At 36.1% G+C, this 25887-nt stretch overlaps 1 protein-coding gene across 1 annotated transcript; it reads right to left on the bottom strand.

The window, feature by feature from the left end:
- Positions 1 to 11122: 11122 nt before the first annotated feature.
- On the bottom strand, positions 11123 to 13321 carry LOC107778215 (acyltransferase Pun1-like). The gene is made up of 2 exons (XM_016598426.2): positions 12531 to 13321; positions 11123 to 12055 (listed from the first exon to the last, which is right to left on the bottom strand). The coding sequence occupies exons 1-2, from the start codon at positions 13257 to 13259 to the stop codon at positions 11453 to 11455; spliced, it is 1332 nt and encodes a 443-aa protein (XP_016453912.2). The 5' UTR covers positions 13260 to 13321; the 3' UTR covers positions 11123 to 11452.
- Positions 13322 to 25887: the final 12566 nt, after the last annotated feature.

Genomic DNA, 25887 nt, shown 5'->3' with positions numbered 1-25887 from the left:
TATTTTATCATGTCTCAGTCTCGATTATCGTTATTTGGCACATCATATTATTGTTTCAGGCTAGTATCATGGCATTTTGAGCCCGTGTGTGTGAGATTGGAGAGTGATGACTGAGTGAGGCCGAGATCCTGATATTGAGTGACAGTATGGGATCGAGCTGCACGCCGCAGCGGGATATTGATTATGCCTGTGTTGGCTTGTTATAGTGTTTGGCCTGAAAGGAGCCCCTCCGGAGTCTTTACACCCCCAGTGAGCGCAGTTGATGTTATTGAGGGATGGATCTTCCCTGGACATGGATCATATCCGAAGTAATTATACCCGGAGATGGATCTTCTTCATAGGGCTGGAATGGCCTTCCTCGATACTGGGTGACTGTGGTCAGTAATGTATATATATTCCGGGATGGATCTTCCCTGGGCCGTATGGCCATATACACTGCCGAGGGACGTGCGGCGTGATCCATAGATCCATAAATGCATATATCCATAGATGCAATAACATTTTTGAGATTTAACGCAGGAGGATGTACAAATTTCTACAACAGTTAAATATTCTTAACAAAATTTCAAGTATGTGAGATTTCAATCTTTTACCATTTTTCTCTAACAATTTGCAACATAATTCTATTGCTTTAATTTAATAAGGATATTATCACAAGTAATTCATAATTTGAGTCCTAAACTACCCCGACTTTAGCAATATTAGAAGCTACGCATGAACTCTCGTCACTTCGTGTTTACATACCCTCCACAATTAGCAACAAATATTAATTTAAATCACCTATGGGGTAAACTCCCTCTTACAAGATTAGACAAGAGACATACCTTATCTCAAAGCTCACTTCTGACCACGATGTCGTGTAAAAATCCCAATTCGGTGCTGAAAAATTCGAAACTATCCAAACGTTGTATAAAATAATTAATACAAGCTCAATAATTCAAAGTTAGTCTATTAAAAATATTACCCTATCCAAATATGGTAAATTCCTAAAATTCACCCCTAGCCCACATGCCCGGATTCCGGAAATTTTCGAAGAAAATCTTTATCCATAATCTCAAGAACTAAAATATACAACTTCCATCCAATTCTATAACTATTTTCGTGGTTCAAATCTCATTTTTATACATATCTAGGTATTTAACTCAAAGTGTGTAGAATTAACTTACCTTCAAGATGCTAGTTGAAAGCCCCTCTCAAAAAGTTCCAAAATCGACCAAAAATAGAGGAAATTCGGACTAAAAACGACTAAGCCTCGCCCCTTTTTAACATTCTGTCCAACAGCCTTTTTCGCACCTGCGGAGGGCTAGCCGAACGTGCGGAAAAAATCTCAGGTGCAAGTTTCCCTCCCCTTGCCAAGCTCCGCATATGCGGCCCAAGGAGCGCTCTTGTGCGTTCGCTTCTACGCTGATTCCTCCGCACCTGCGGCCCTATCCGCTTATGCGCCCTCATGCATCGCACCTGCGCGCTCGCGGATGCAGCAAAAATGTCGCTTCTACGATCCCTGGCAGTCCCCTTCTTGGACGCTTCTGCAGCTCATGGCTTGCTTTTGCGAGCTTACACCTGCAGCTTGTCAAGCACAAGTGCGGTTGTAGCAGAAGCCGGAAGCTTCAGTTGCTGCTCAAATTTCCAAAATTAGTTCGAGCCTCGTCCGGTTAACTCCCGAGGTCCCCCAAGTCTCCTCCCGAACATACCAAAAAGTCCGAAATCATAAAATGGACTCGCTTTATCCCTCGGAACATATAAAACAACATCAAAACTAAGAATCACACCCCAAACCAAATTGATTCAACATAGAAATTTCAAATTCTTCAAACTTAATCTGAATGCGCCGAAACATATTAAACTTCTCAAAAAGACACCAAAATTTGCGTGCAAGTCTTAAATCACCATACCGAGCTATTCCCAGACTCGTAATTCCAAACATACCTCAACTACTCCAAAACCTACTCTAAACCAAATTTAAAGAACCTTAAACCTTTAAATAGTTGATTTTTACTATTAAGCACTAAAACACTCCCGGTTTGTCCAAAAGCCGATACAAACGTACGCCCAAGTCCAAAATCATCATACGAACCTATTGGAACCGTCAAATCCCTATTCCTAGGTAGTTTCTAAAAATATTGACTGAAGTCAAACTTGCCCCTTTTAAAGCCAAACCAAAGAAACTGGGTGTTCCGTTTTCAACCCAAATACTTCCAAATCTCGAACCAACCATCCCCGCAACTCATAAATTAGTAAAATCACATACGGAAACTCTTATTTAAGGGAACGGGGTTCTAACAGTCAAAATAACCGGTTGGGTCGTTACAAACACCAACCGAAATCGGCCGGTAAATTCATAATAATTTTGAAAACTTATTTTTGTTATGGAAAAAAAATAATTGAGCTTGGGCAGGAAAAAGTAAATCAAAATTTCTGATCGAATTCGATCGGTATACTTGAATTTTTTAATTAAATTCTTTTTGGTAGATAATGTGCAAATCTGACTAGAGTTTGGTCAAACATTGACCAATAAATAACCTAGTAGCTTAAAGTTGAACCATATCAATTTTAATCATAAAACACGTAGTAATAATATTGATGAAACATACAATTACAAATTATATATTTGGTGTAACGACCCGACCGGTCGTTTTGACAGTTATATCCCCAAATCCATAGTTATTGCTTTCCTGTATCTATTTCTGCTATTGTGACTTGCTAGGAGGTTTCGTTTCGCTTTTTGGAGTCTTTTGGGACACTTAGTCCCTAAATGGAGGCTTAAGTCTTAAGATTTGGATCGTAGTCAAAACTATGTGAAGACAATTCCAGAATAGAGTTTTTTCGATTCTATTAGATCCGTCGGGTTATTTTGGGCTTAAGGGCGTGTTTGTATTGTGTTTTGGAGGTCCGTAGCTTATTTAGGTTTGAAATAGCGAAAGTTGAATTTTTGGAGATTGGACCGGTAGTGGAATTTTTTATATTGGGTTTGGATTCCAATTCTCGAAGTTGGAGCAGGTCCGTAATGTTAAATATAACTTGTGTGCAAAATTTGGGGTCAATCGGACGTGGTTTGATAGGTTTTCGGCATCGGTTGTGAAAATTTGAAGTTTCAAGTTCCTTAAGCTTGAATTGGAGGGAGATTCGGGATTTTTGCATTGTTTGATGTGGTTTGAGGACTCGACTAAGTTCGTATGGTATTTTAGGATTGGTTGGTATGCTTGGTTGAGGTCCCGGGAGCCTCGGATGTGTTACGGATGATTAACGGATCAATTTTGGACTTTGGAAGATAACAAATTTTCTGGTGTTTTGCTGCAGACATTTTAGAGAGACTTTTAGAGACATCGATTGGGTAAAGATTTAACACTTGATTTTGGTTATATCACAATAATCTATCATTAATTTCATTATTAAATTTTGTATTTTGTTTGAAAATTAGGGAAAAATGGGAAAAAGTTCTTCAACTAAGATTTTGGATTTTGATTGGGATTTTGACATCAGATTTGGATAATTTTGGTACGAATGAACTCGTGAGTGAATTGGTGTTCATATTTGGTGACTTTTACCCGATTCCGAGATGTGGTCCCGGGGAGGCTTTTTAGGGCGATTTTCCAATTTCTTATTTTAGCTTTGATTTCATTAATTAGATTAGTTTCTTATAGTTGTATTTATGGTATGAATTTGATTTTGGCTAGATTTGGGCCTTTTGGAGTCGGATATTCGTGGAAAGGGAATTGTTACTGATTGATTGAGCTTGGTTCGAGGTAACTGGCTTGCCTAACCTTGTGTGAGGGAAATCCCCTTAGGATTTGGTACTGTTGTGATATGTGAGCGCAGTGTGCGTGAGCTGATGAGTACGTACACGGGCTATATTATTGTAAAACCTGATTTTTACCGAGTATCAAGCTGCTTTTCCTTTTAAATAAAGTTATATTTTTTTAAAGTGTATTAGTCTGTTCCATTCTTATTTGAGCTTTTCCAATATGTGTAGTCTATTTCGCATGTCTACGTGCTTTAACTGCTTATTTGAACTCTGTGAAGCATGCCTAGTTGATTTCCTACTTTTCCTTGTTCTTTATCAGTATTAACTGTAGAACTCTTGGATTTAACTCTAGTATTTATCGGTTTGAGTTGTGTGTTTACTTTTGAGACTATGAGTTGGTTCCTCGGGAGTTCTCCCTGCACATTTACTTTTGAGACTACGAGATGGTACCTCAGAAGTTCTCCTTGCACATTTAGTTTTGAGACTACGAGGCGGTACCTCGGGAGTTCTCCCGGTATATTTACTTTTGAGACTACGAGGCGGCACCTCAGGAGTTCTCCCTGCATATTTATTTTGGGATTACGAGAAGGTATCTCAGGAGATCCCCTACTATTTATCCTTGTGCGTTGTACTGTTATTTTGCTGTGTTTTCCTTTTGTTAAATTCTAGTCACTTATTATACTGTTATATTCTTCTACTTTATTTATTATATACTAGTGGGCCCGACCTAGCCTTATTACTACTCTACCGAGGTTAGGCTTGGTACATACTAGGTACCATTGTGGTGTACTCATGCCCTTTCCTTGTCACGACCCAAACCGACGGGCACCCGGTACCTTACTCGACCGAGTACCAACGTGACATATCTTTCTTATTACATCATCATATACACGTGACATACGGGCCTAATAGGCCAACATAATTATTTATAAACTCAAAACATAGGCCGACAAGGCTGTACAATCTTTTACGTAAACGACATATGTCTACAAGCCTCTAGGAATACATAAATGTCATAAGGGTCGGGACAGAGTCCCGCCATACCAAACAATACACGTCTAAATTATACTAACCAAACGAGCAATTACGAAGCAAATGGAGCGCACCAACATCTTCTGCTGAGCTGATAGCCTACTTGGAGGGCTCTCGACCTGTCTATCGGGACCTGCGGGCATGAAACGCAGCGTCCCCAGCCAAAAGGGACATCAGTACGAATAATGTACCGAGTATGTAAGGCACATAAATAAGTACATAAGAGACGTGGAAGAAATATAGAGTACATGACTCAACCTGTAAGTCTGAATAACTTTGTAAATCATAAATTACTTTTAGCATCATGCATATGCGTAAGAATGCCATGTCGTACATAGGTACATATTTCATAACATCATTAGCCTCTGAGGGCATCCCATCATATCATATCAACCACTGTGGGCAAAATCATCATCGTATACCAGCTGATCAGGTGGTGGTGCGTATATAACGCCATAACCTTTCTCATATCCCATATACATATACATACATACATATATATGCGTATATAAAGCTGTTTGAATCATATATACCCATATATGCATATATAACGCCGTTTGAATCATATTTCAGCCATTGTGGGCAACATCATCATAATATACCAGCTGATCAGGTGGTGGTGCGTATATAACGCCGTAACCTTTTCCCATATCCCATATATATATATATACGCGTATATAACGTCATCTAGTCATGGGTCAATGCACATGTATAAAATGCATGAAACATACGTAATAAAATCTTTCGGAGCTTCATAAGACCATTTTGCCTTTGGGTAATATCATAAAGTAAACTCTTTTCAACTTTCGTATTTTTTCTTCTGAGACTCATGAACAGATGATAAAATATTATGACACACAGAAATTCAAGAATATAGATATCTCTAATACTCTTATGAATAGATTCATTCATGGAATTTGTGCATTTGCACGTTTCGTTCGTATCGTTTGGATCATGCCAAAATAAAGAAGTGATAGCCTTAGCATACCTGGAGTAGGAAAAAATCCTATAATATTCTTGGAACAGATTGTACCGTACTCCTTTAGAACCACAAATTTTTGACGTTGCTACGGATTTAACAATTCTCGTTGGAATTGTTTGCAAAATTTTGTTGGAAGCCTTTTCTTTTCAGATCAGCTTAGCATTCTTGCTGTTGAATATCAAGAATGAGGAGGCAAGACTTTTCATTTCAGTTTTGATCTCTGCCCAAGGTTGAATTAAACTTTTAAAAGAGATGAAATTTTTAAAAGAAACCAAACATTTACATACACCTTTAGTGATTTAGTGTTTTACACGTAGATGCTAGGTGGTCGCTAACCTTATATGACTTAATTAGTCATATGCTTGGTAAGCTTTCTTGCTGCCACGTTGAAATTATTAATGGTTATCCCCTTATTAGTTAATTAGGTAATGTCCCGTTACCAATTACCCGAAAAATTGAGAATTATTCCTACTTACTTAAAATATTACTCACTTTTCACATACCTTATACACCTTTATATTATGGTCACATAGTACCTTGTATGGCACTAGTCCATAAATATTGGGTATTTTAGCTCGGGTCGTACCCCAACATGCTAAACTTCGACAAAATTTATTTTCTTCGATATTACTTACCCTCTTACCTTCACGAATTTACTCATCACTTATAATCCTTATAATCTCCAAATAATCTTTTCCTTGGACTGATGTCAATTACCTTACGACAAATTCAATGTACAACACTACAGGGTGGAACATCGTCATAATGTAGTACTGCGGGATGTGACATCTCACTTTCCAGCTCTCATTAATTTATTTATGGCGTATTTCATGTACGAAAATATGGGGTGTAACATTCCTTTACATATTTTTCGTGTGCAGATCCAGGTTTCTCTAACCAGCCTCGTCCTTAGTTGCAGTCACTACTGTTTTTGGAGAACTTCAACGTACATAAGCATGAGTCCGCAAATCCTCGGCGTCCCACTCTATCCCTCTATATTGATTTTTCTCTTATTTCTATAGACACAGATGCATAGAATAGTTAGAACTTCGTCGAAGCTTGTGACCTACGATGCTTCAGTTCTTGGGAATGTTTTGTATTTCAAGAGTTGATTATTGTGTATGACGAGCGACATCTCAATTGCTTATTAAAATATCTGTTACTGTTAGTTGTTAATTTTCATATTTTTCATTTCTTTTCCACAAGTGCTAGTCTTACCTAATTGTAGAGACTAGGTGCCATCACGTCGATTCACGGAGGGAGAATTTGGGTCGTGACCATTTGGTATCAGAGCTCTAGGTTCATAGGTGTTATGAGTCATAAACCAGTTTATTAGAGTCTCACGGATTGGTACAAATACATCCGTACTTATTATAGGGAGGCTATGGAACTGTTAGGAAAAATTATGCTTCTTTCATTCCTTGTTGTGCGAAATTTCTTGCCATAAAAAACAATTTCGAAACTTCTATAATCTATTCTTTCTCACAGATGGTGAGGAACCGTACCGTAAGATCTAATGACCAATCACTCGCGCCCCCTGCTAGAGCCGACAGAGGCCGGGGCCGAGGTAGAGGACAACCACGCGGTGTAGCCAGAGCACCCGTGCGAGCTGTGACAGAGGATCCCCCCGCAGCTCCAGTTGAAGGGTAGGCACCAGAGGTTCCTATTGCTACACCAGTGCTCCAGGAGACTATAGCCCAGATCATAAGCCTGTTCAACACCGTATCTCAGGCCGTATTGATTCCATTAGCTCCTGCCATATATCAGGCCGGGGGAGGGGCATCGACTCCCGCATCCCGTACTTCTGAGTAGAGGGTCCAGGTTGATCAGGCCCTAGAGTTCATTCATATGCTGCCGGTAGCTCCGGTTCAGCATTAAACTAGGACAACCATTTCGGAGGTGGAGCAGTTTAGACTTGAGAGGTACAAGAAGTACAACCCACCTACCTTCAGTGAATTAGCTACAAAGGATGCTCAGGGTTTTCTTGAGGAGTATCATCGTATTCTCCGTACTATGGGCATAGCCGAGACGAGTGGGATTTCTTTTACCACCTTCCAGCTTAGAGGAGTAGCCTATCAATGGTGGCGTGCTTATAGGCTAAGTAATCCGGATGAGGCAGCTTCACTTACATGGACTCAGTTCTTAGACATGTTTTTGAGAGAGTATGTCCCTCAAAGCCTCGGGGAATCATGACACGCAGAGTTTGAGAAGCTACGCCAGGGTGCTATAATGTGTCAGAGTATGCAGTCCGCTTCAGTGATTTGGCACGACATACACCGACCTTGGTTGCCACAGTTTGAGAGAGTGTTCGACGATTTATTGAGGGACTCATCCCTAGTATCCGGATTAGTATGGCCAGGGATTTGGTTATGGATATCTCTTATCAGCAGGTCATGAGTATTGCCAGGAGAGTGGATGGCATGCTTGCCCGGGACCGAGAGGAGAGGGAGGCCAAGAGGTCTCGAAAGGCTTGTTCTTATTCTGGAGCTCGTTCCACAACATCTCACTGTAGTAGGGGTTATGTGGTGTTCCAGCCCCTGCTAGGCCCTAGGATCCTTATTATTCACCACCAGTATCTAGTATGCCTCCTGTTCGGGGTGCTTTTTGCGGCCAGTCCTGCAGATATGGCCCGAGTCAGTCACAACATCCATACTCTTTAAGGGATTGTTTTGAGTGTGGTAACACCCGCCATATGGTGAGGGATTGCCCAGACTTAGGAAGGGTGTACCTCCGCAGACTTCTCAGCCACTACGTGCTCCATCGGTTCTTCAGGCTATAATTTCAACATCAGCTATCACCCTACCTGCTCAGCCAGCTCAAGGTGGAGGTCGAGTTCGCCCTAGAGGGGAAGGCCAGGCCAGGTATTATGATCTTTCGGCTCATACAAAGATAGTTGCTTCTGACTCTGTCATTAAATGTATTGTTCCAGTCTGTCATAGAGATACGTCGGTATTATTTGACCGAGGCTCTAGGTATTCCTATGTGTCCTATTATTTTGCACCATAATTGGGCGTATATCGAGATTCCTTGAGTTTCCCTGTTTATGTGTCTACTCATGTGGGAGATTCTCTTATTGTGGACCACGTGTATCGATCGTGTTTGATTGCTCTTAGTGGTTTTAAGACCAGAGCCGATTTATTATTACTCAACGTGGTAGACTTTGATGTTATCTTGGGCATGGATTGGTTGTCACCCTATTATGCTATTCTTGATTGTCATGCTAAGACCGTGATGCTGGCTATGCCAGGTTTATCGCGATTATAGTGGAGATGTACCTTAGAGTATACTCCTAGCCGAGTCATTTCATTTCTTAAAGCTCAACGAATGGTTGATAAGGGGTGTGGCTCGTATCTAGCTTATGTGAGAGATGTCACTAATGATACCCCTATTGTTGAGTCAGTTCCAATAGTAAGGGACTATCCAGATGTGGTTCCAGCTGAACTTTCGGGCATGCCGCCTGATAGAGATATTGACTTTGGCATTGATTTATTACCGGGCACTCAGCCCATATCTATTCCTCTATATCGTATGGCTCATCCTGAAGTGAAGGAGTTGAATGAGCAGTTACAGAAGTTGATTGATAAGGGCTTCATTCGGCCTAGTGTGTCACCTTGGGGTGCTCCTGTCTTGTTTGTGTAGAAAAGGGATGGTTTTATGCGTATATTCATTGATTATCGCCAGTTGAACAAGGTTACAGTGAAGAACATATATCAATTGCCTTGTATTGATTACTTATTTGATCAATTACATGGTTCCAGAGTGTTATCCAAGATTGACTTATGTTCAGGCTATCATCAGTTAAATATTTGGGAGCCAGATATCCCGTAGAATGCCTTCAGGACTCGATATGGTCACTATGAGTTCCTTGTGATGTCTTTTGGGATGACCAATGCCCCAACAGCTTTTATGCACTTGATGCACTGTGTGTTCCGGCCTTATATTGACTCCTTTGTCATTGTGTTTATTGACGACATTCTGGTGCACTCCCGGACTCGAGAGGATCATGAGCAACACCTGAGGACTGTGCTTCAGACCTTGTGAGAAAAGAAGTTATATGCAAAATTTTCTAAGTGTGAATTTTGGCTAGACTCAGTGGAATTCTTGGGTCATGTAGTATCGAGTGATGGGATCCAGGTGGATCTAAAGAAAATAGAAGTAGTGCATAGTTGGCCCAGACTGTCCTCAGCTACAGAGATCCGGAGTTTTCTTGGTTTTACTAAGTATCAAGCTGTTTTTCCTTTTAAATTGAGTTATATTTTTTTAATGAGTATTAGTGTGTTTCCATTCTTATTTGAGCTATTCCAATATGTGTAGTTATCCCGTTTACTCTAATATTGCATGTCTACATGTTTTAACTGCTTATTTGAACTTTGTGAAGCATGCCTAGTTGATTTCTTGCTTTTCCTTGTTCTTTATCAGTCTTAACTGTAGAACTCTTGTTGTTAACTATGGTATTTATCGGTTTGAGCTGTGTGTTTACTTTTGAGACTACGAGGCGGTTCCTCGGGAGTTCTTCCTGTATTTTTACTTTTGAGACTACGAGGCGGTACCTCGAGAGTTCTCCCTGCACATTTCCTTTTGAGACTACGAGGTGGTACCTCGAGAGTTCTCCCTGTATATTTACTTTTGAGACTACGAGGCGGTACCTCGGGAGTTCTCCTTGCATATTTATTTTGATACTACAACACAGTATCTTGGAAGATTCCCTGTTGTTTATCCCTGTATGTTGTACTGTTATTTCATTGTGTTTTCTTTTTGTTAAATTTCGGTCTCTTATTATACTATTATATTCCCATGCTTTATTTATTATATACGAGTGGGCCTGACATGATCTCGTCACTACTCTACTGAGGTTAGGCTTGGCACTTACTGGGTGCCGCTGTAGTTTATTTATGCTCTTTCTTGAACATGTTTTTTGTATGCAGATCTAGGTTTCTCTTACCAGCGTCGTCTTTAGTTGCACTTTCTGCTATTTTCGGAGAACTTCAAGGTACATCTGCCCGCGTCCGCAGATCCTCGAAGTCCCCCTCTATCCCCCTATGTTGATTCTTCTCATATTTCTATAGACATTGATGTATAGAACAGTTAGAACATCATAGAAGCTTGTGAATTACGGTGTTCCGGGTCTTGGGTGTGTTTTGTATATTTCGAGAGTTGATTATTATATATGCTGAGCGGCATCTCAATTGCTTGTTAAAATATATATTACTGTTAGTTGTTAATTTTCATGTTTTTCATTTCTTTTCCGCAAGTATTAGGCTTACCTAGTCGTAGAGACTAGGTGTCGTCACGGTGATTCACGAAGGGAGGATTTGTGTCGTAACATTGGGTGAGAGTTACATATCAGGAAAATCAAACAAACCAAGTAAACAAAATAAATGGTACGTATTCCACTTACTAAGGGACCAAATAATTACAACAACAACCCAGTATAATCTCACTAGTGGGATCTGGGAAAGGTAGTGTGTACGTAGACCTTACCCTCACCCTGAGGTAGAGAGGCTATTTTCAATAGCATCTGACATCCTTCCCTCTAAGAACTCCCTACCTTACTCTTGGGGTGACTCAAACTAACAACCTCTTAGTTGAAGATGGAGGATACTTACTATTAGAGCAACTCAAATAATTAAACACGCAAAATCATACAACGAAACCGAAATGCAGATTCCAAACTCCTAGTAATTAAAGACTTGGAACTAGGAGGAGGTAAACTGTAGAAGTTCCTCATCACATTCAAATGCAGACATATGTTGTTTCTGTAACATCACTCGTGCCTCCACGCCTCGCCCAGTTTTGTAATCTTTCAAGAAGAAGTAATTCTTGCAAGGACCATTTGCTAGACACACTCTTTCAGGTTTTCCCCATCCAAAATCTACACTGTAGAGTGGGAATTGGCAAACGTTGCTGCAAAAATACATCGTAGCAGTAGAATTTTCATCTTCTTCTTCAAATGGTAATTTTCCTTTTTTCATGGAATCTACTATTTCTAAGACCAGTTCATTTTCATCAACTTGGTCTTTCTTGTACGCTACCTCAACTTCCTTCCTTAGATTATGAACCAATCGTGGCAACTCAATATCTTGCATAGCTGCTGTGGAGAACGTGGATACGAGATTTCCAATTGCACTTCGTCGTAGACGAGGTTTGATCATCGTACGTACATTTAAGTAGTGAACCAACTTAGATGGTTGTATATTTGCAGAACTTGATGCTGCGGCTGCCTTTGTTGCACATTTGTAAAGAAGTGCACTAACAACTTCAGCCCTTGTTGGGTTCTCTACTCCTGATTCAACTGCTATCTTCAATACCAAAAAATGTCAGTCTTTTTTTGCAAGATAAATTTATTTAAGTAGGTGACACATTTAAGACTACCTTTAACAAATACAGTCATACCTCTCTGTCGTAATATAACAATCATTCACTATAAAAGACAAGTTTCTTTTGGAACTAATTTTCATGTTATGCTATAATATATGTTTTTTATGACAAGGTGGGTTGCTCTGATGATAAGCACCCTCCACTTCCATCCAAGATGTTGTGAGTTCGGGTCATCCCAAGAGCAAAGGTGGGGAGTTCTTGGAGGGAAAGATGCCGGGGGTCTATTGAAAACAGTCTCTCTACCTCAGAGGAGGGGTAAGGTCTGCGTACACAATACCCTCCCCAGACCCCACTAGTAAGATTATACTGGATTATTGTTATTGTTGTTATATGTTCTTTATAACACTACTTTGTTATAGCAATCAAAAGTAGCTAGTGAACTGGTGGTAGTATTACCTTAGATCGAAGAGCATCCAATTTGGCGGCTGGAAAAATGAGTCTTTTCTGTACGCACTCACTGACATTAGACATAATTTGTGGAGCAATAAGAGGACCATTTAGTGAAGAGAAAATAGAATCTCCTACAAATCTAGGAGAAGGAACTATAAATCTACGATCACGAGTGACATTAGCCCAATCATTAAGGAAATTATTCACAGAGGAACCATCACCAATCTTATGCGATAAACATGCACTAATGGCTATTCCCCCACAATCAAACTTACTTAATTGAGCCACAAGTAAATTACCACCTTCATAATTATTCTTCCAAGGCAAGTCCTTTGGAAAAACTATACTTTCTGCGTCAGTTGCATGAGGATGGTTAAGGATTTCAGACATAGGACAATTTATTTTAACACTCAAGAACTCAGCTCCCATGTCATTACACTCAACAGTAGCATTGTCTCTCAATATTCCTGCATAAGGATAGTAAGAGACTAGAGTTTGTGACAGAGATCTCTGCAACAAATCAGCTATATGGGAAAGTTGAGAATTGTTTGACTCTTCTCTTTGCGGTTTAGGGTAAAAAAAGGCCACAGGAATATACATATTACTGACGGCTTGATCGACGAAAGATAGCTTGTGAAATCTAAGTGTAGAAGGGGTGAGAGTAGAAGGTTTGATGAAGGATTTGTCACGAATAGAAACAAGTGAGTCTGATGATAATAATGGCAAAGCGGCCATTTTATGGTTAATGAACAAATAATACTACTTCAATCCCCTAGCTTTATGCGATAATTCCTATATATCAAATAATAGCCTACACCATTTTGATGCATAAACGGACACATATATATATACACAATTGGAAATTAGTATGAAACTATGACTATATACGCGCACACAAGGAAATACTAAGTATAAGTCACGAAACTAGAAAATTCAACAAGCGTATACAAATTTTGAACACCCTATGCAAGGGTGTTCAAAGTTTATTTTTATTAATCAATATCAAATAATATTTTATCTTATATATAATATAATTTTTCGGCGAAGGGTGACATAGGCCAATGAGGGCGAAACTACTTTGGTTGAAGGGTCGTCAACTGACCACCCTTCGCTGAAAAATTATACGACATATAAGGTAAAATATTACTTGTTATTGATTAAAATAGACTTTGAACACCCTTGCATAGCCCACTAGCAAAGGGTGTTCAAAATTTGAACACCTTTATTGAAATTCCCGGCTTCTCCACTGAGGCCAACAAAGCTTCTTGGGCCAACAGAGCTTCAGCCCTGCTAAGTATGACAAATTAGGTATATGTCCACTTGCAGCAACAACAGCAACAACAACAATCTGGTATAATCTCACTAACGGAGTCTGGGGAGGGTAGTGGCCCCTACCGTGGGGTAGAGAGGTTGTTTTCGATAGACCATCGACTCCCTCTCTCCAAGAATTTTTCACCTTGTTATTGGGGTGACTCGAACTCACAACCTTTTGGTTAGAAGTGGAGGGTGCTTACCACGTAAATGTATATGTACACATAAAACTTACGTGGGAAAAAATAAAAGTAGAAATTGATATTTATAGGTTTATCTATGATGACTCCTTCGGTCTTAATTTGTGTGATGATATTTCTTCTTATGTATAAAGTTGACATATTTTTGTATTTATAATTACTGTAACATTAAATTTTATTTCATTCTTAATTAAATAATTTATAGCCATACAATTTTTGACTTGTTTTAAGTTACAAGTTTCTTATATATGTCCTTTTTTTTTTAACTTTTGAATCTAAATCAAACAGTGTCACACTAAATGGGACGGCGAGAGTACTACTATAGACTATAATCACAAACCAAGATAATTGACATGTTTGGATGGTTGTTACATATCGTTTATATGGTATTGTATTGTATTATTTGACGAATATATCATATTGTATTATATGGTATTATTTTATAATGTATGATGAATACAATATTTAAATAGACTGTATCGTTTGTCATCGTTTCATGATATTACTCACTAGCAATATGAAGAATAAACTTACCATATTATAAAGAAAAATTATGGCACGAAGTGAAATTATTATATAAAAAAAATATAGAAAGAGATAAAATAAGATTATTTATATGAAGGGCGAGATGAGAGAAAAAAATAAGGTAACGACGCGACCAAATCAAATCAGTCGTTACATAAAGTGACACTTTTTATCGTTACGTAACGATGGATTAATACGATACAATAAAATTTTGTTGGAAAACATATTGGATTATGGAGAATAAGATTTAGCTTGAGGCGTGTCAAGAATACAGTCCTTAAGGATATTTCGCCCATACCATAATAAATATTATTAGGCGTATCCTCCAAAATTCAACAAGTTCTTCTAATATAACTAGGAGCAAAAACAATAATAATTAATGAGAAGAAAACCAAAAGAAAAGATAAGATTTTAACTCTGTTCCTCCTTCCAATACGAAGACAAAGATGTATAATATAGTCTAAAGGAGAAGTAGACTATCTGTTCCTTATTTACAGTATTCAAAGAAGTAGACGATCAGAAACTTTTAAAGAGTATTCCAAATACTTTAAATCTTAAGCCATCAAGATTGATCCATTGACTTTCCAATACTAACTATTAAATTCATACTAATGAGCATTCAATTGTATGATTTATTTTGTTCCTATTGAATTAAAAAATAAATTAATTTTCTGCTACAAATATATTCAAAAGAATTATTATAATAAAACTCATGAATATAATATTAAGAAAATTAATCTAGACATCGTTTGCCATTGTTTTATGATATCACTCACTATCAATATGAAAAATATACTTGCAATATTATAAAGAAAAATTATGACACGAGGTAGAATTATTATATAAAAAGATATGGAAAAGGATAAAATAAGATTATTTATTAATAATGAAGGGCGAGATGAGAGAAAAAAATAAGGTAACGACGGGACCAAGCCAAATCAGTCGTTACATAAAGTGACATTTTTCGTCGTTACGTAACAATGGATTAATAAGATACAATAAAATTTTGTTGGAAAACATATTGGATTATGGAGAATAAGATTTAGCTTGAAACGTGTCATGAATACTGTCCTTAATTAAGGATATTTCGCCCATGCCGTGATAAATATTATTAAAAGTATCCTCCAGGATTCAACAAGTTCTTCTATTATAACTAGAAGCAGAAATACCAAAGATTAATGAGAAGAAAATCCACCGCAAAAGAAAAGGAAAGAAAAGTTTGTAACTCTGTTCCTCCTTCCAATATGAAAACAAAGAGGTATAATATAGTCTAAAAGAGAAGTAGATTATCTGTTCCATATTTACAGACTATTCAAAGACGTAGACCATCAGAAACTTTTAAACACTATTCCAAATTAAAATACTTTAAATCTTAAGCCATCAAGATTGATCCATTGACTTTTCAATACTAACGGATCCGTGTACGACACATAAACAAGAGACGCATGACCAAAAGAAAAAAAGAAGAAAATTGTCGAGACTCAAACTCCTTCCGTATAATATTGTAATGACACCTAGTCTCTATAACTAGGCAATGGCGGATCTATGGAGGGGATTCGGGGGGCCACGCCACCCGATTGCTCAAGTATAATTTTATATATATTTAAATATGAACATGTGATTTTTGCCCTATACGAACTACTCCTATAAAATCCCAAGAAAATAAATTTTTTCTTAATTATTTGTCACTTTTAGGAATTCTCGTAGAATTTTATTAATTGTTTGCATTTCTGTGCACGTTTAATTTTATTAAAATCTAGAAAAAATGCCAAAAAATACCATGCATTGAATTTAGGTTTGTTTTTATATTTTTAGGATTATTTAATTTATTTATTGCTTTATTAAAAATAAAAATCACAAAAATGGCTCATTTTTACATTTTTCCCTTTTTATTTTTAGATTATTAATTTTTCTATTTTAATTTAGGATTAAGTAACTTTTATAACTTTTGTAATTAGATCATTAGTCTAATTTTACAATCTAGATAATTTAGGGTTTTAATATTAGGATTTCATTATTTAATAAAAAATATTAAAAAATAATAATAATAAAAGAAAGAGAGAAAAATGAATTGAAGGGTCTAATACATGCATATTTGGGCTGAAATTCAAATTGTCCCATTTCTCCAACCCAAACCCCGTCCAAAACTGCCCTGACCCAAGCCCAATCGCTTCAAACCCGGTCCATTTTCCCTTCATCAAAACGACGGAGTTGCACTTTAAAACTACTTCGTTTCAACTCGTTTACCTCATTAAACGACCAATCACACCTCCCAGGCTTCATAATTCATTTGATTAGGTCTTAAACCTAATCTTCTTTCTCTCAGTGACCTCTGTCCACCTCAACCGCTCCTCCGCCACCCGAAAATCGTCTCATAGCGGCAGACCATCCCCCGTCCCTCAAATTTCAACCACACAATCTCTGTTACCCCCTCATTCATATTCCGCCATTGATTTCTCCAAAAGGCCACTCATTTTCTCCTAGTTTGAGATCTGAGAAATAAAAATACGAACTTTTTACTCTTTGTTCGATTTTTCTTGACCTGGTCCTCAATTCAGGATAAAGCCTGTCTGAATTCCCCAGTTCTTCAACAAAGGGAATCGTTTTAATGTTGAGAATGCCCTATCCCACATATTGGCCAGATTTCGGGCAAAATAGTTGTGGATGATTCAACCCTCTGAGCCTTTGCGTCGTCTTATCTTTGGCATGTGGTGAGGATTGATGCATGAATCACTAGCTATGGACGAGAGTCCCACTACTACAAAAAAGGGTTTTAGCGGTAATTATTTAATGGCAATAAGCTAATTGCCGCTAATTTACTCCTCTACCCACAATATTACCAGCATTTGGAATTTTGTCAAGAAAGGATGTTCTTATAGTGGCAATTCAATGTAATTGACGGTGAAAGATACTACTTAAATTTAAATTTAATGTAGCGGACAATTAACGTGAGTAATCAAAATTTAAATGCTAACTTTTACAAATTTTGTCCTCCCTCCAATATTTTTCACCCTGTAAAATATTTCCTCCATCTATCACACAAACACAATTACGCCCAATTTGCATAAGGGTTCTCTTTACCATAGTATGCCACAGAACCTAGGGTTTCTTGACCCATCTCTCTCATAGTCGTCGGCCCCCAGGCCATCTCTCGAACAATTAACAAGTAATCTCTTTGTTCTCTTTGTCTCTCTCTTCTCCTTTTTTTTTGTAATTTAAACTTGTGGGAAGAAATTTTTGATATTTTTTCCTTGTTTTGTAAAATGTCCATTGATAAAATTATTTTTGTCCTTTGTCTTATAAACTAGATAGCCATCATTTTGTTAATTAGTCTACTTTGACTCCAATTATCATCGAGTAAGTAATTAGATTACTAGTTCTATTTTACTTGTAAGTTGCCTCTTCGATTTGAATCATTGTTTGTAAGGATAAACAATTTTTGTCATACAGCATGATAGAGGATCTAAATGATAAATGCTTAATTACAAATTTTAGTGTGGAAATTAGAATGACGGAGATGGAACTTTTTGGGAAGGTGGGGGTGGAGATACGAAGAATGGAATCTTTGATGTGGAACAAAAAACTAAATTTTGATAAGAGTATTTACATAAAATTAGATGAGCTTACACAGATACGGTAGTTTTCCATCTTCTCTGCCAAATTTACCGTCTTCTTGTCTTTTAAATCCTTTCAATTTTTTATTCTGCTGAAAGGACTAAATATGGGTTCTTCTTGTCTATTAATAATTACTTACTTTTATTTAAGTTTTTTGTTTCACTTATTAGGGACAATTAATTTTAATTACATTTTATATGATTTGATAACATTAAAAGAAAGTTTATAATATCAGTGTATAGAAATTAAACTTTTTATTATTATGCCTAACATACACACTAATAGCTAAATATTTATTTTATAGTCAATAGGAAGTAAGAAAATATAATTGAGCAGTGATAATTATTTTCATTGAACATATATATCGTTATGATTTAATTGTAGTCTTTTAATTATCGAATTGTTTTAATGTCTAAACTATTAATGGCCCTTCTAGTCATGAAATGAAAAAACTGAAGTATGCTAAAATATTCAAGGGCAATGACCTATCCTAACTTGAATTTATACATAATTAATCCCAGTGCTTTTCATTGTATAGAGCTAATTGTAGAGGCAATTAACTTCTGTAATTTATTTTATTATCAAATTACTTCTAGAATTTATTTGTTGTGTCTTAGATTATGTGCTCAAATTTGGAGTTTCGCTGGTCTATTTTACTAGGAGAATATTTTGATTAGCTTCTTATGATTTATGTTTCTTTGCCTATTACTTTTTAGGGAGCCTTGGAGTAACTGGTAAAGTTACTTTCATGGAAATAACTTTTTATAGAAATGCAAGATAAGACTGCATATAATAGACTTTTGTGGTCTGACCATTCTCCGAACCCCGCATATAACAGGAACTTAGTGCACTTGACTACCCTTTTTAATGCATATTACTTTTTAGGCCAGAATTCATAAGATAGCTCTGTCTACCCTTTAAAATAGTGAAGATATGAATGTCTAGTTTGATTTTACTTTTATTTGATTATTTTTCGTGCTCTATAATGCTGAATCTTGGCACTTAATGAGTTATATATGTATATTTTCCAATTCAAACATAAAAGAGATCAGATATTTGTCTTTGTGTGCAGTAGTTTAAATCATAAAAGATGTGTCAAGTGTCATTCATTAAGTTTGACAATTAAAGTTGTGTTGGCATGCAGTTCAGTTAATTTTACAATTAAATGTATACAATTAATGCACCAAATGCATTTTATATATATATGCCACATAGCTATATGTTGCATTAAGTGTATATATATATATAGATAGATATAGATGTGTCAAGTGTCATTCATTAAGTTTGACAATTAAAGTTGTGTTGGCATGCAGTTCAGTTAATTTTACAATTAAATGTATACAATTAATGCACCAAATGCATTTTATATATATATGCCACATAGCTATATGTTGCATTAAGTGTAAGTACTTCTAATCAAGACCCACCTTAAGGTAGAGTGTAAATTAATTTCGCACAAATATGCTTGTTAGTATTTTCTTTGAGTCGGAAATGGACTTTCATTAGCTTCTCTTTCTTTAGATTTCTTTAAGGTTAATTATTTGTTTCTCCCTTTTTCCAAATCTAGTTGTTGCTTTCTCTGTTGGAAGGTTCTAATATTCCAACTACATCCTAAATGAAAATTATTTTTGTATACAGTAGTTTATATTATTTTTCATTTCATATAAAATGAGAGTAAAACTTATATTCATTAAAGGTCGAGTTCTGCATTATTTTACTACTGTAAAACTTAAGCCTTGCTTTGACATCTTGTCTAGCAAAATAAGAAAACTTAATATGTGAGTACTTATTTAGATACAGTTTGACAATATAGAGTTTGGTGCATTATACTACTCTCCATTTTGATATGGTTTACGACTAACACTGCATTCTGGCCCGGGCCCGGGCCTTCGTGGGCCAAACGGGCCGGGCTTCGTGGGCCTGGGCTCTGGCGGTCCCGGGCTTCGTGGGCTCACTGGGTGGAACCGGCCCGTGACGGGCCTAAGCCCATGTGGTCCTGGGCTAAATGGGCCGGGCTCGTGGGCTTCGCGGGCCTAGCGGTTTTTTTTTTTGTAAGGCAATTTATTGTAGTACCATGGCGATATTAAAAATATATATGTAGTATATATGTAGAAATCTAATTATTAAAGTGCTTGATGAAAAAGAAAAATAACAAAACAATAGTAAAACACTAAATTGTCATGCATAATAAATTAATAACAAAGTACAACATGAAGCATATTAATATATATATATATATATATATATATATTGTGATACAATACAATATATATATAGTATACTAGTATAGAATGTTATGTATATATATTTCATTGTATATTGTCTTGTAGTATATATTGTATGTTATGTATATATATCCCCTTATATATTTTCTTGTAGTATATATTGTATGATATGTATATATATTCTCTTATATATTTTCTTGTAGTATATATATTGTATCTTATGTATATATATATTATAACTTATTACTTATATATTTTGTTGTAGTATATATTGTATGTTATGTATATATATTTTCTTGTATATTGTCTTGTAGTATATATTGTATGTTATGTATATATATATCCTCTTATATATTTTCTTGTAGTATATATATTGTATCTTATGTATATATATTAAAACTTATTACTTATGTGTATATATTACCTTATATATTTTCTTGTACTATATATATTGTATCTTATGTATATATATTATAACTTATTACTTATGTGTATATATTTCCTTTATATATTTTCTTGTAGTATATATTGTATGTTATGTGTATATATTACCTTATATATTTTCTTGTAGTATATATTGTATGTTATGTGTATATATTACCTTATATATTTTCTTGTGGTATATATTGTATGTTATGTGTATATATTACCTTATATATTTTCTTGTAGTATATATTGTATGTTATGTGTATATATTATAGCTTATAAATAATTGCAAGTTAAAGACCCAAAAAATATTGCATAAATATATTCAAGGGCATGTCTTATAATTTTTATTACCAAAAATGGCATATCTTTCTTAGTCTTCCTCCCCCCAAATGGAATGAGCACAACAAGGTACTAATACCACCATTAAAAGGAAAAAAAAAAACTAAAAGAAGATATGCCAAAGTACAAGGTACACCATAATCTACATTGTATTTCTAACAAATTTCATAAATCCTTCAAGATTCGGAGGAGGTTGCGTTGGTGGTGGTGGAAAAGAAGCTTGTTCATCACCACTTCCGGGCGAAGCAGCATCCTCCGCAATTTCCGCCATCATTTCTTCATAAGCTTCATCTATCGCCGATTGTGATTCTGCAATTCCAAAGTTCCTTCTTTCCGAGCGGATCCAATCTCTAAACAGTACAGATTTTTCCAAGCTCTCCCTCATTGACGCTCTATGATCACCTATTTGCAGTCTTGCTTGACTAAAAGCGCTCTCTGATGCAACAGTTGAAGCTTGAATTGATAAAATATCCCGAGCCATCCTTGCAAGAACCGGAAAATGTTTTTCCCTTGCCTTCCACCATTCCAAAAGATCAAAAGAGCCGTCTGGATTCTCCTTTTCAAGTCCCTGAGACAAATAAACTTGAAGCTCATTTAGATGTGAAGTTTCATCATAATTATCACCTTGAGAACCCCTGAACTCCGTCCAAGATTTAAGAGCTTTTAAGCCCGCAGATCTTTTAGACGATTGTGAGCTAGACTAAGTAGGAGTTGGAATAGTTGGACTAGCATACTCTAAGGCTAGTTGATAAGCATTATAAACTGTTTGAGTATTAATTTTAATTGAGGCTTTTGCATCTGCAAGTGTAGCAACTTCCTCATTTGAAAGATCTAAAGCCTTATAAATATTTGAATACCAAAAATGAGGACCTCCCAATTTCATTGTAGGATTTAACATTGCAGCAAGACCATAAATAGGAGGGATAGGAAAAAAATATTTTTTAAACTTTTGTTTCATTTCATTTATAGCAAGTTCATAAATGTCACCACCCTCACCAAATTCAACAAACAAATCAGATAGTGCTGCAATATAAACTAAACAGTTTGAAATAGTAGGATAATATTGCCCAGAAAATGCATTTATAGCAATTTGAAAATGTTCTAAAAAATCTAAAAGAATTTTAACATTCGTCCAATCTTGAGTAGTAAGCATTTCATCATCATCCTCACCACCTACCCGAGAATTAAACGTTGCATTAATTGGGTTTCTATATTCATATGCAACTACTAAACTTTCGTACATATAATTCCATCTAGTCGGGCAAGGTTTAGGAACCTTTCTTTCTCTAAGGCCATATTTATCACATTTTTAAAAATACTCTATAAGTCTACTTCTACGGTTTGAATAAAAAAGCCAATTAAGAGCCATTCTAACCTTTTCAATTTCTATGTTTAAAATTCGCATACCATCACCGACAATTAAATGATAAATATGACAAATACATCTAACATGAAAAATATTAGTAAATGCAGGATTTAGTGTTGTTGTAAGCATGCCTATAGCACTAGTATTGCTAGAAGCATTATCCATAGAAATTGCCATTATTTTATCGCTAAAGCAAAAATATCTACAAATATCTGCAACAGTGTTAGCTATAAACTTACCTGTGTGACGTGAATTAATTATTCTATACGCAATTATGCGTTTTTGCATTGTCCATTCCTCATCTATCCAATGACTTGTAACAGTTAGATAATCACAATCATTACCACTTCTACCAATATCAGTAGTAATAGAAATCCGATTAGGTATATGAGTAAATAAATACCGCAAATATTGTTCATATTCATGTTTGAATTTATAAATATCACTTTTAACTGTTACGCGAGGCCAACCTTTATAAGTAGGATTAAAAATTCTTCTAATATAATGAACCCAATTAGGATTAGAAGCAAAAGTATAAGGTAAGCACATAACAGTAATCATCTTTGCTAATTCTTCACGATCTCTATTTGGATCGTAATATAAAATACCTCCGGTGACAGTGTTAATTCCTGGTTGAACTAGATTTGAACCTGTACTAGGGTTAACCGCAGAATCTGCACGTGTCCCCTCTAGCTGCGCTTTCATTTGTAAAAATGTAGCCTTATCTCTAGGGTGTATTTTTATGTGCCTAGTCAAACTACCCGTGCCGCTACGGTCTCCAGTATATTTATGCGACATTAATTTCCCACAAGTTTTACACTTAGCCTTATTTTGTTCTCTTACTTGAGTAAAAAAAATCCAAACTAATGATGTTTCTAGGCGTTTAGCAAGTTCTCTATTAAAAGTAGGAGTTTCTATAGGTGGGTCGGTCGGTGCATCAGTTGGGTTATTAAGAGGACTAGTAGGTGTATCATCTAAATCCGGTGCTTGGGTTTCATCATCATCCTCATTTTCCTCATTATTTTCTAAGATAGTTTCATTAGGATAAAGAGCATTCATAATTTCATCATCTAATCTTTCACCTGGTGCAACATTATGGCAAAATTCACTATCGGTAAATTGAAAACAAGGGTGATCACTATTAAGAATTACGGAAGGAGGAGGACGTCTAGGTTGGCGACTACTTTCAACTTGCTTATCTTTTCTAGGTCGGGGAGCCGGGGGAAGGGTAGTTGGTTGGCCACTACTTTCACCGGTTTTATCTTTTCCTTTACCAAATATTTTTTTCAAAGAAAATGTCATATTAATTATAATTATGCAATCTAAACCACACAAAAATATATTCTTAAAACGTAAGAGTTGAAACGAGTTTACCGGATTGTCGAACAACTTCTTGAAAATTGAAAATCGTTGAACACTTGAAAACTTCAATTCAACAACTTCACAATTTTTCACGAAATTTCAACAATAAATTAAGTAATTGTAGTAGAGAGATTGATGAATTGGTGAATAAAAATGAAAGAATGAGGAGGTATTTATAGTTGAGAAACGGGGAAAAGTGTAATTATATAAAGTTTGGGGGTCAAATGGCCATTTTCGAAACTACCAAACGGTCAAAAAAAACATCAAACGACTACTTTTTAAATATGGCCGATGGGTTGTTTTTTTTTAAAAATAATTAGCCGTTAGGCCCGCTAGGCCCGGACCAGGCCCGCCTGCCGGTCCCGGTCTCGTGGACTTGCCAAAGGAGACCAGCCCGCCTCGGGCTTTAAGAGCCCACTAGGACCGGCCCACCAAGCCCGTGAGGCCCGTTAAGACCGCGGCCCGGTCCGGTCCGGTTCAAGACCGGCCCACAATGCAGCATTAGTCTATGTGATAATTATTAGTTGAGTACATCTCCTAATTATTTTTCGGTATTCCTTTGTTCTATGTGCCATGTTTTGTGAATATTCTTCTTAACCCGTAATATTCACTTATTTAATTCTACAAGATTATGAGTCTGCCTTAGTTCTGGATACTTCTTAGTTTTATTTATTTGTACGAATGTTCTAAGTTTAATCACTGGTAACTACAGTTTAATAATTTAAAGAAAATTTTAGCTCATTCTCGATATTGATTAATTAAGCTTAGATGATTTTACAATACATTAGAACTCTTACTTGTGAACTTCACCACCTCTTTTGCTAGAGTAGTTAGCTTCATGATAGAAAATGTAACCCTTGCTTATCAGAAAAGTCATACCACTCAAAACATTCCCCCATAGCTAATAGAGGGGTATGTTGAGAAAAGGTCTACTCGATGGTTGTTGAGGAAACAACATGGATCTTGAGCAAGAAAATATAAAGACTCAATAAAATTTTCGACAACTAAAAGAAAGTAATATCTGTAGCATTGAATTTTGTTATCAGTTCTTCCTTTGATTGTTTCGATGACTTCTTAGTTGTTCTGCCTCCACGTCCTTCTACAGTCTCAGTCGTCAGTCGTTCGTCTGTGATTAAGATAACATAATTGTGACACCATATGAAAGAATAAGTTTTCTTGTTACTGAATGTTTCTTCCTTGATATCAGATTATTCAAACTACTTGTGATATTTTTATACATGAAATTTCATATTTTGATACATTTATTTTATTATTTCAGGTCATACGTTCTAATGTTCGAAAAGTTCGCATGTGGAAGATTTCAATATGATGAAGAGTTGCGAAAATTTTTTGAAGTCACCATCGATAGGATTGGTTATATTAGTACGAACAATATAAGTTTTTCTTTAAAGTGTGACGTTAATATGTTGGTTTACTCCTTTCTTTTGTTTGTTTTAGATTTAGTAAGTTATTTTATGAATTAATAGTAATATATTTTTAGTGTCAAACTTCTTTACCACCGAGAGGCTCTTTTTAGTAATAATTTCGTTGGATTTACAAGTAGTATTTTCTGGACGAACGTAGTAGCATTGTTAACGATGGCTAAACAATTGTCGTTAAAGTTTGTGACTTTTAGCGACAATTTAATTGAATTTTCTTGCCATAAAAATGGTCACTAAATGGATAAATTAAGATGTAATGCCACAAATAATTATTGTTAAAACTACCGACTTTTCTGGCATTTTAATCAAATTTACCGGCTATAAGAGTGAATGCTAAAAGATCATAGTTAGCCGTTATGTATTGGATTCAACAACCAAAACAATTGCCGCAAACAATTACTGCTAACACTAATAGTTTTTAGCGGCCATAAACCATACCATTTACCAGCTTTTGTTAGAACGGCCGCTAAAGGCTTTGCCGACGCCCACATTTCCGGCTAAAGACGAATGGCTGGTAAAGCTTGTAGCGGCAATTATTATTGCCACTAA

Source organism: Nicotiana tabacum, chromosome 21 (genome assembly GCF_000715075.1).
Source record: "Nicotiana tabacum cultivar K326 chromosome 21, ASM71507v2, whole genome shotgun sequence".
Lineage (NCBI taxonomy): Eukaryota > Viridiplantae > Streptophyta > Magnoliopsida > Solanales > Solanaceae > Nicotiana > Nicotiana tabacum.
Note: the sequence above shows the minus strand (reverse complement) of the source record. Positions and strands in the feature narration are given on the sequence as shown.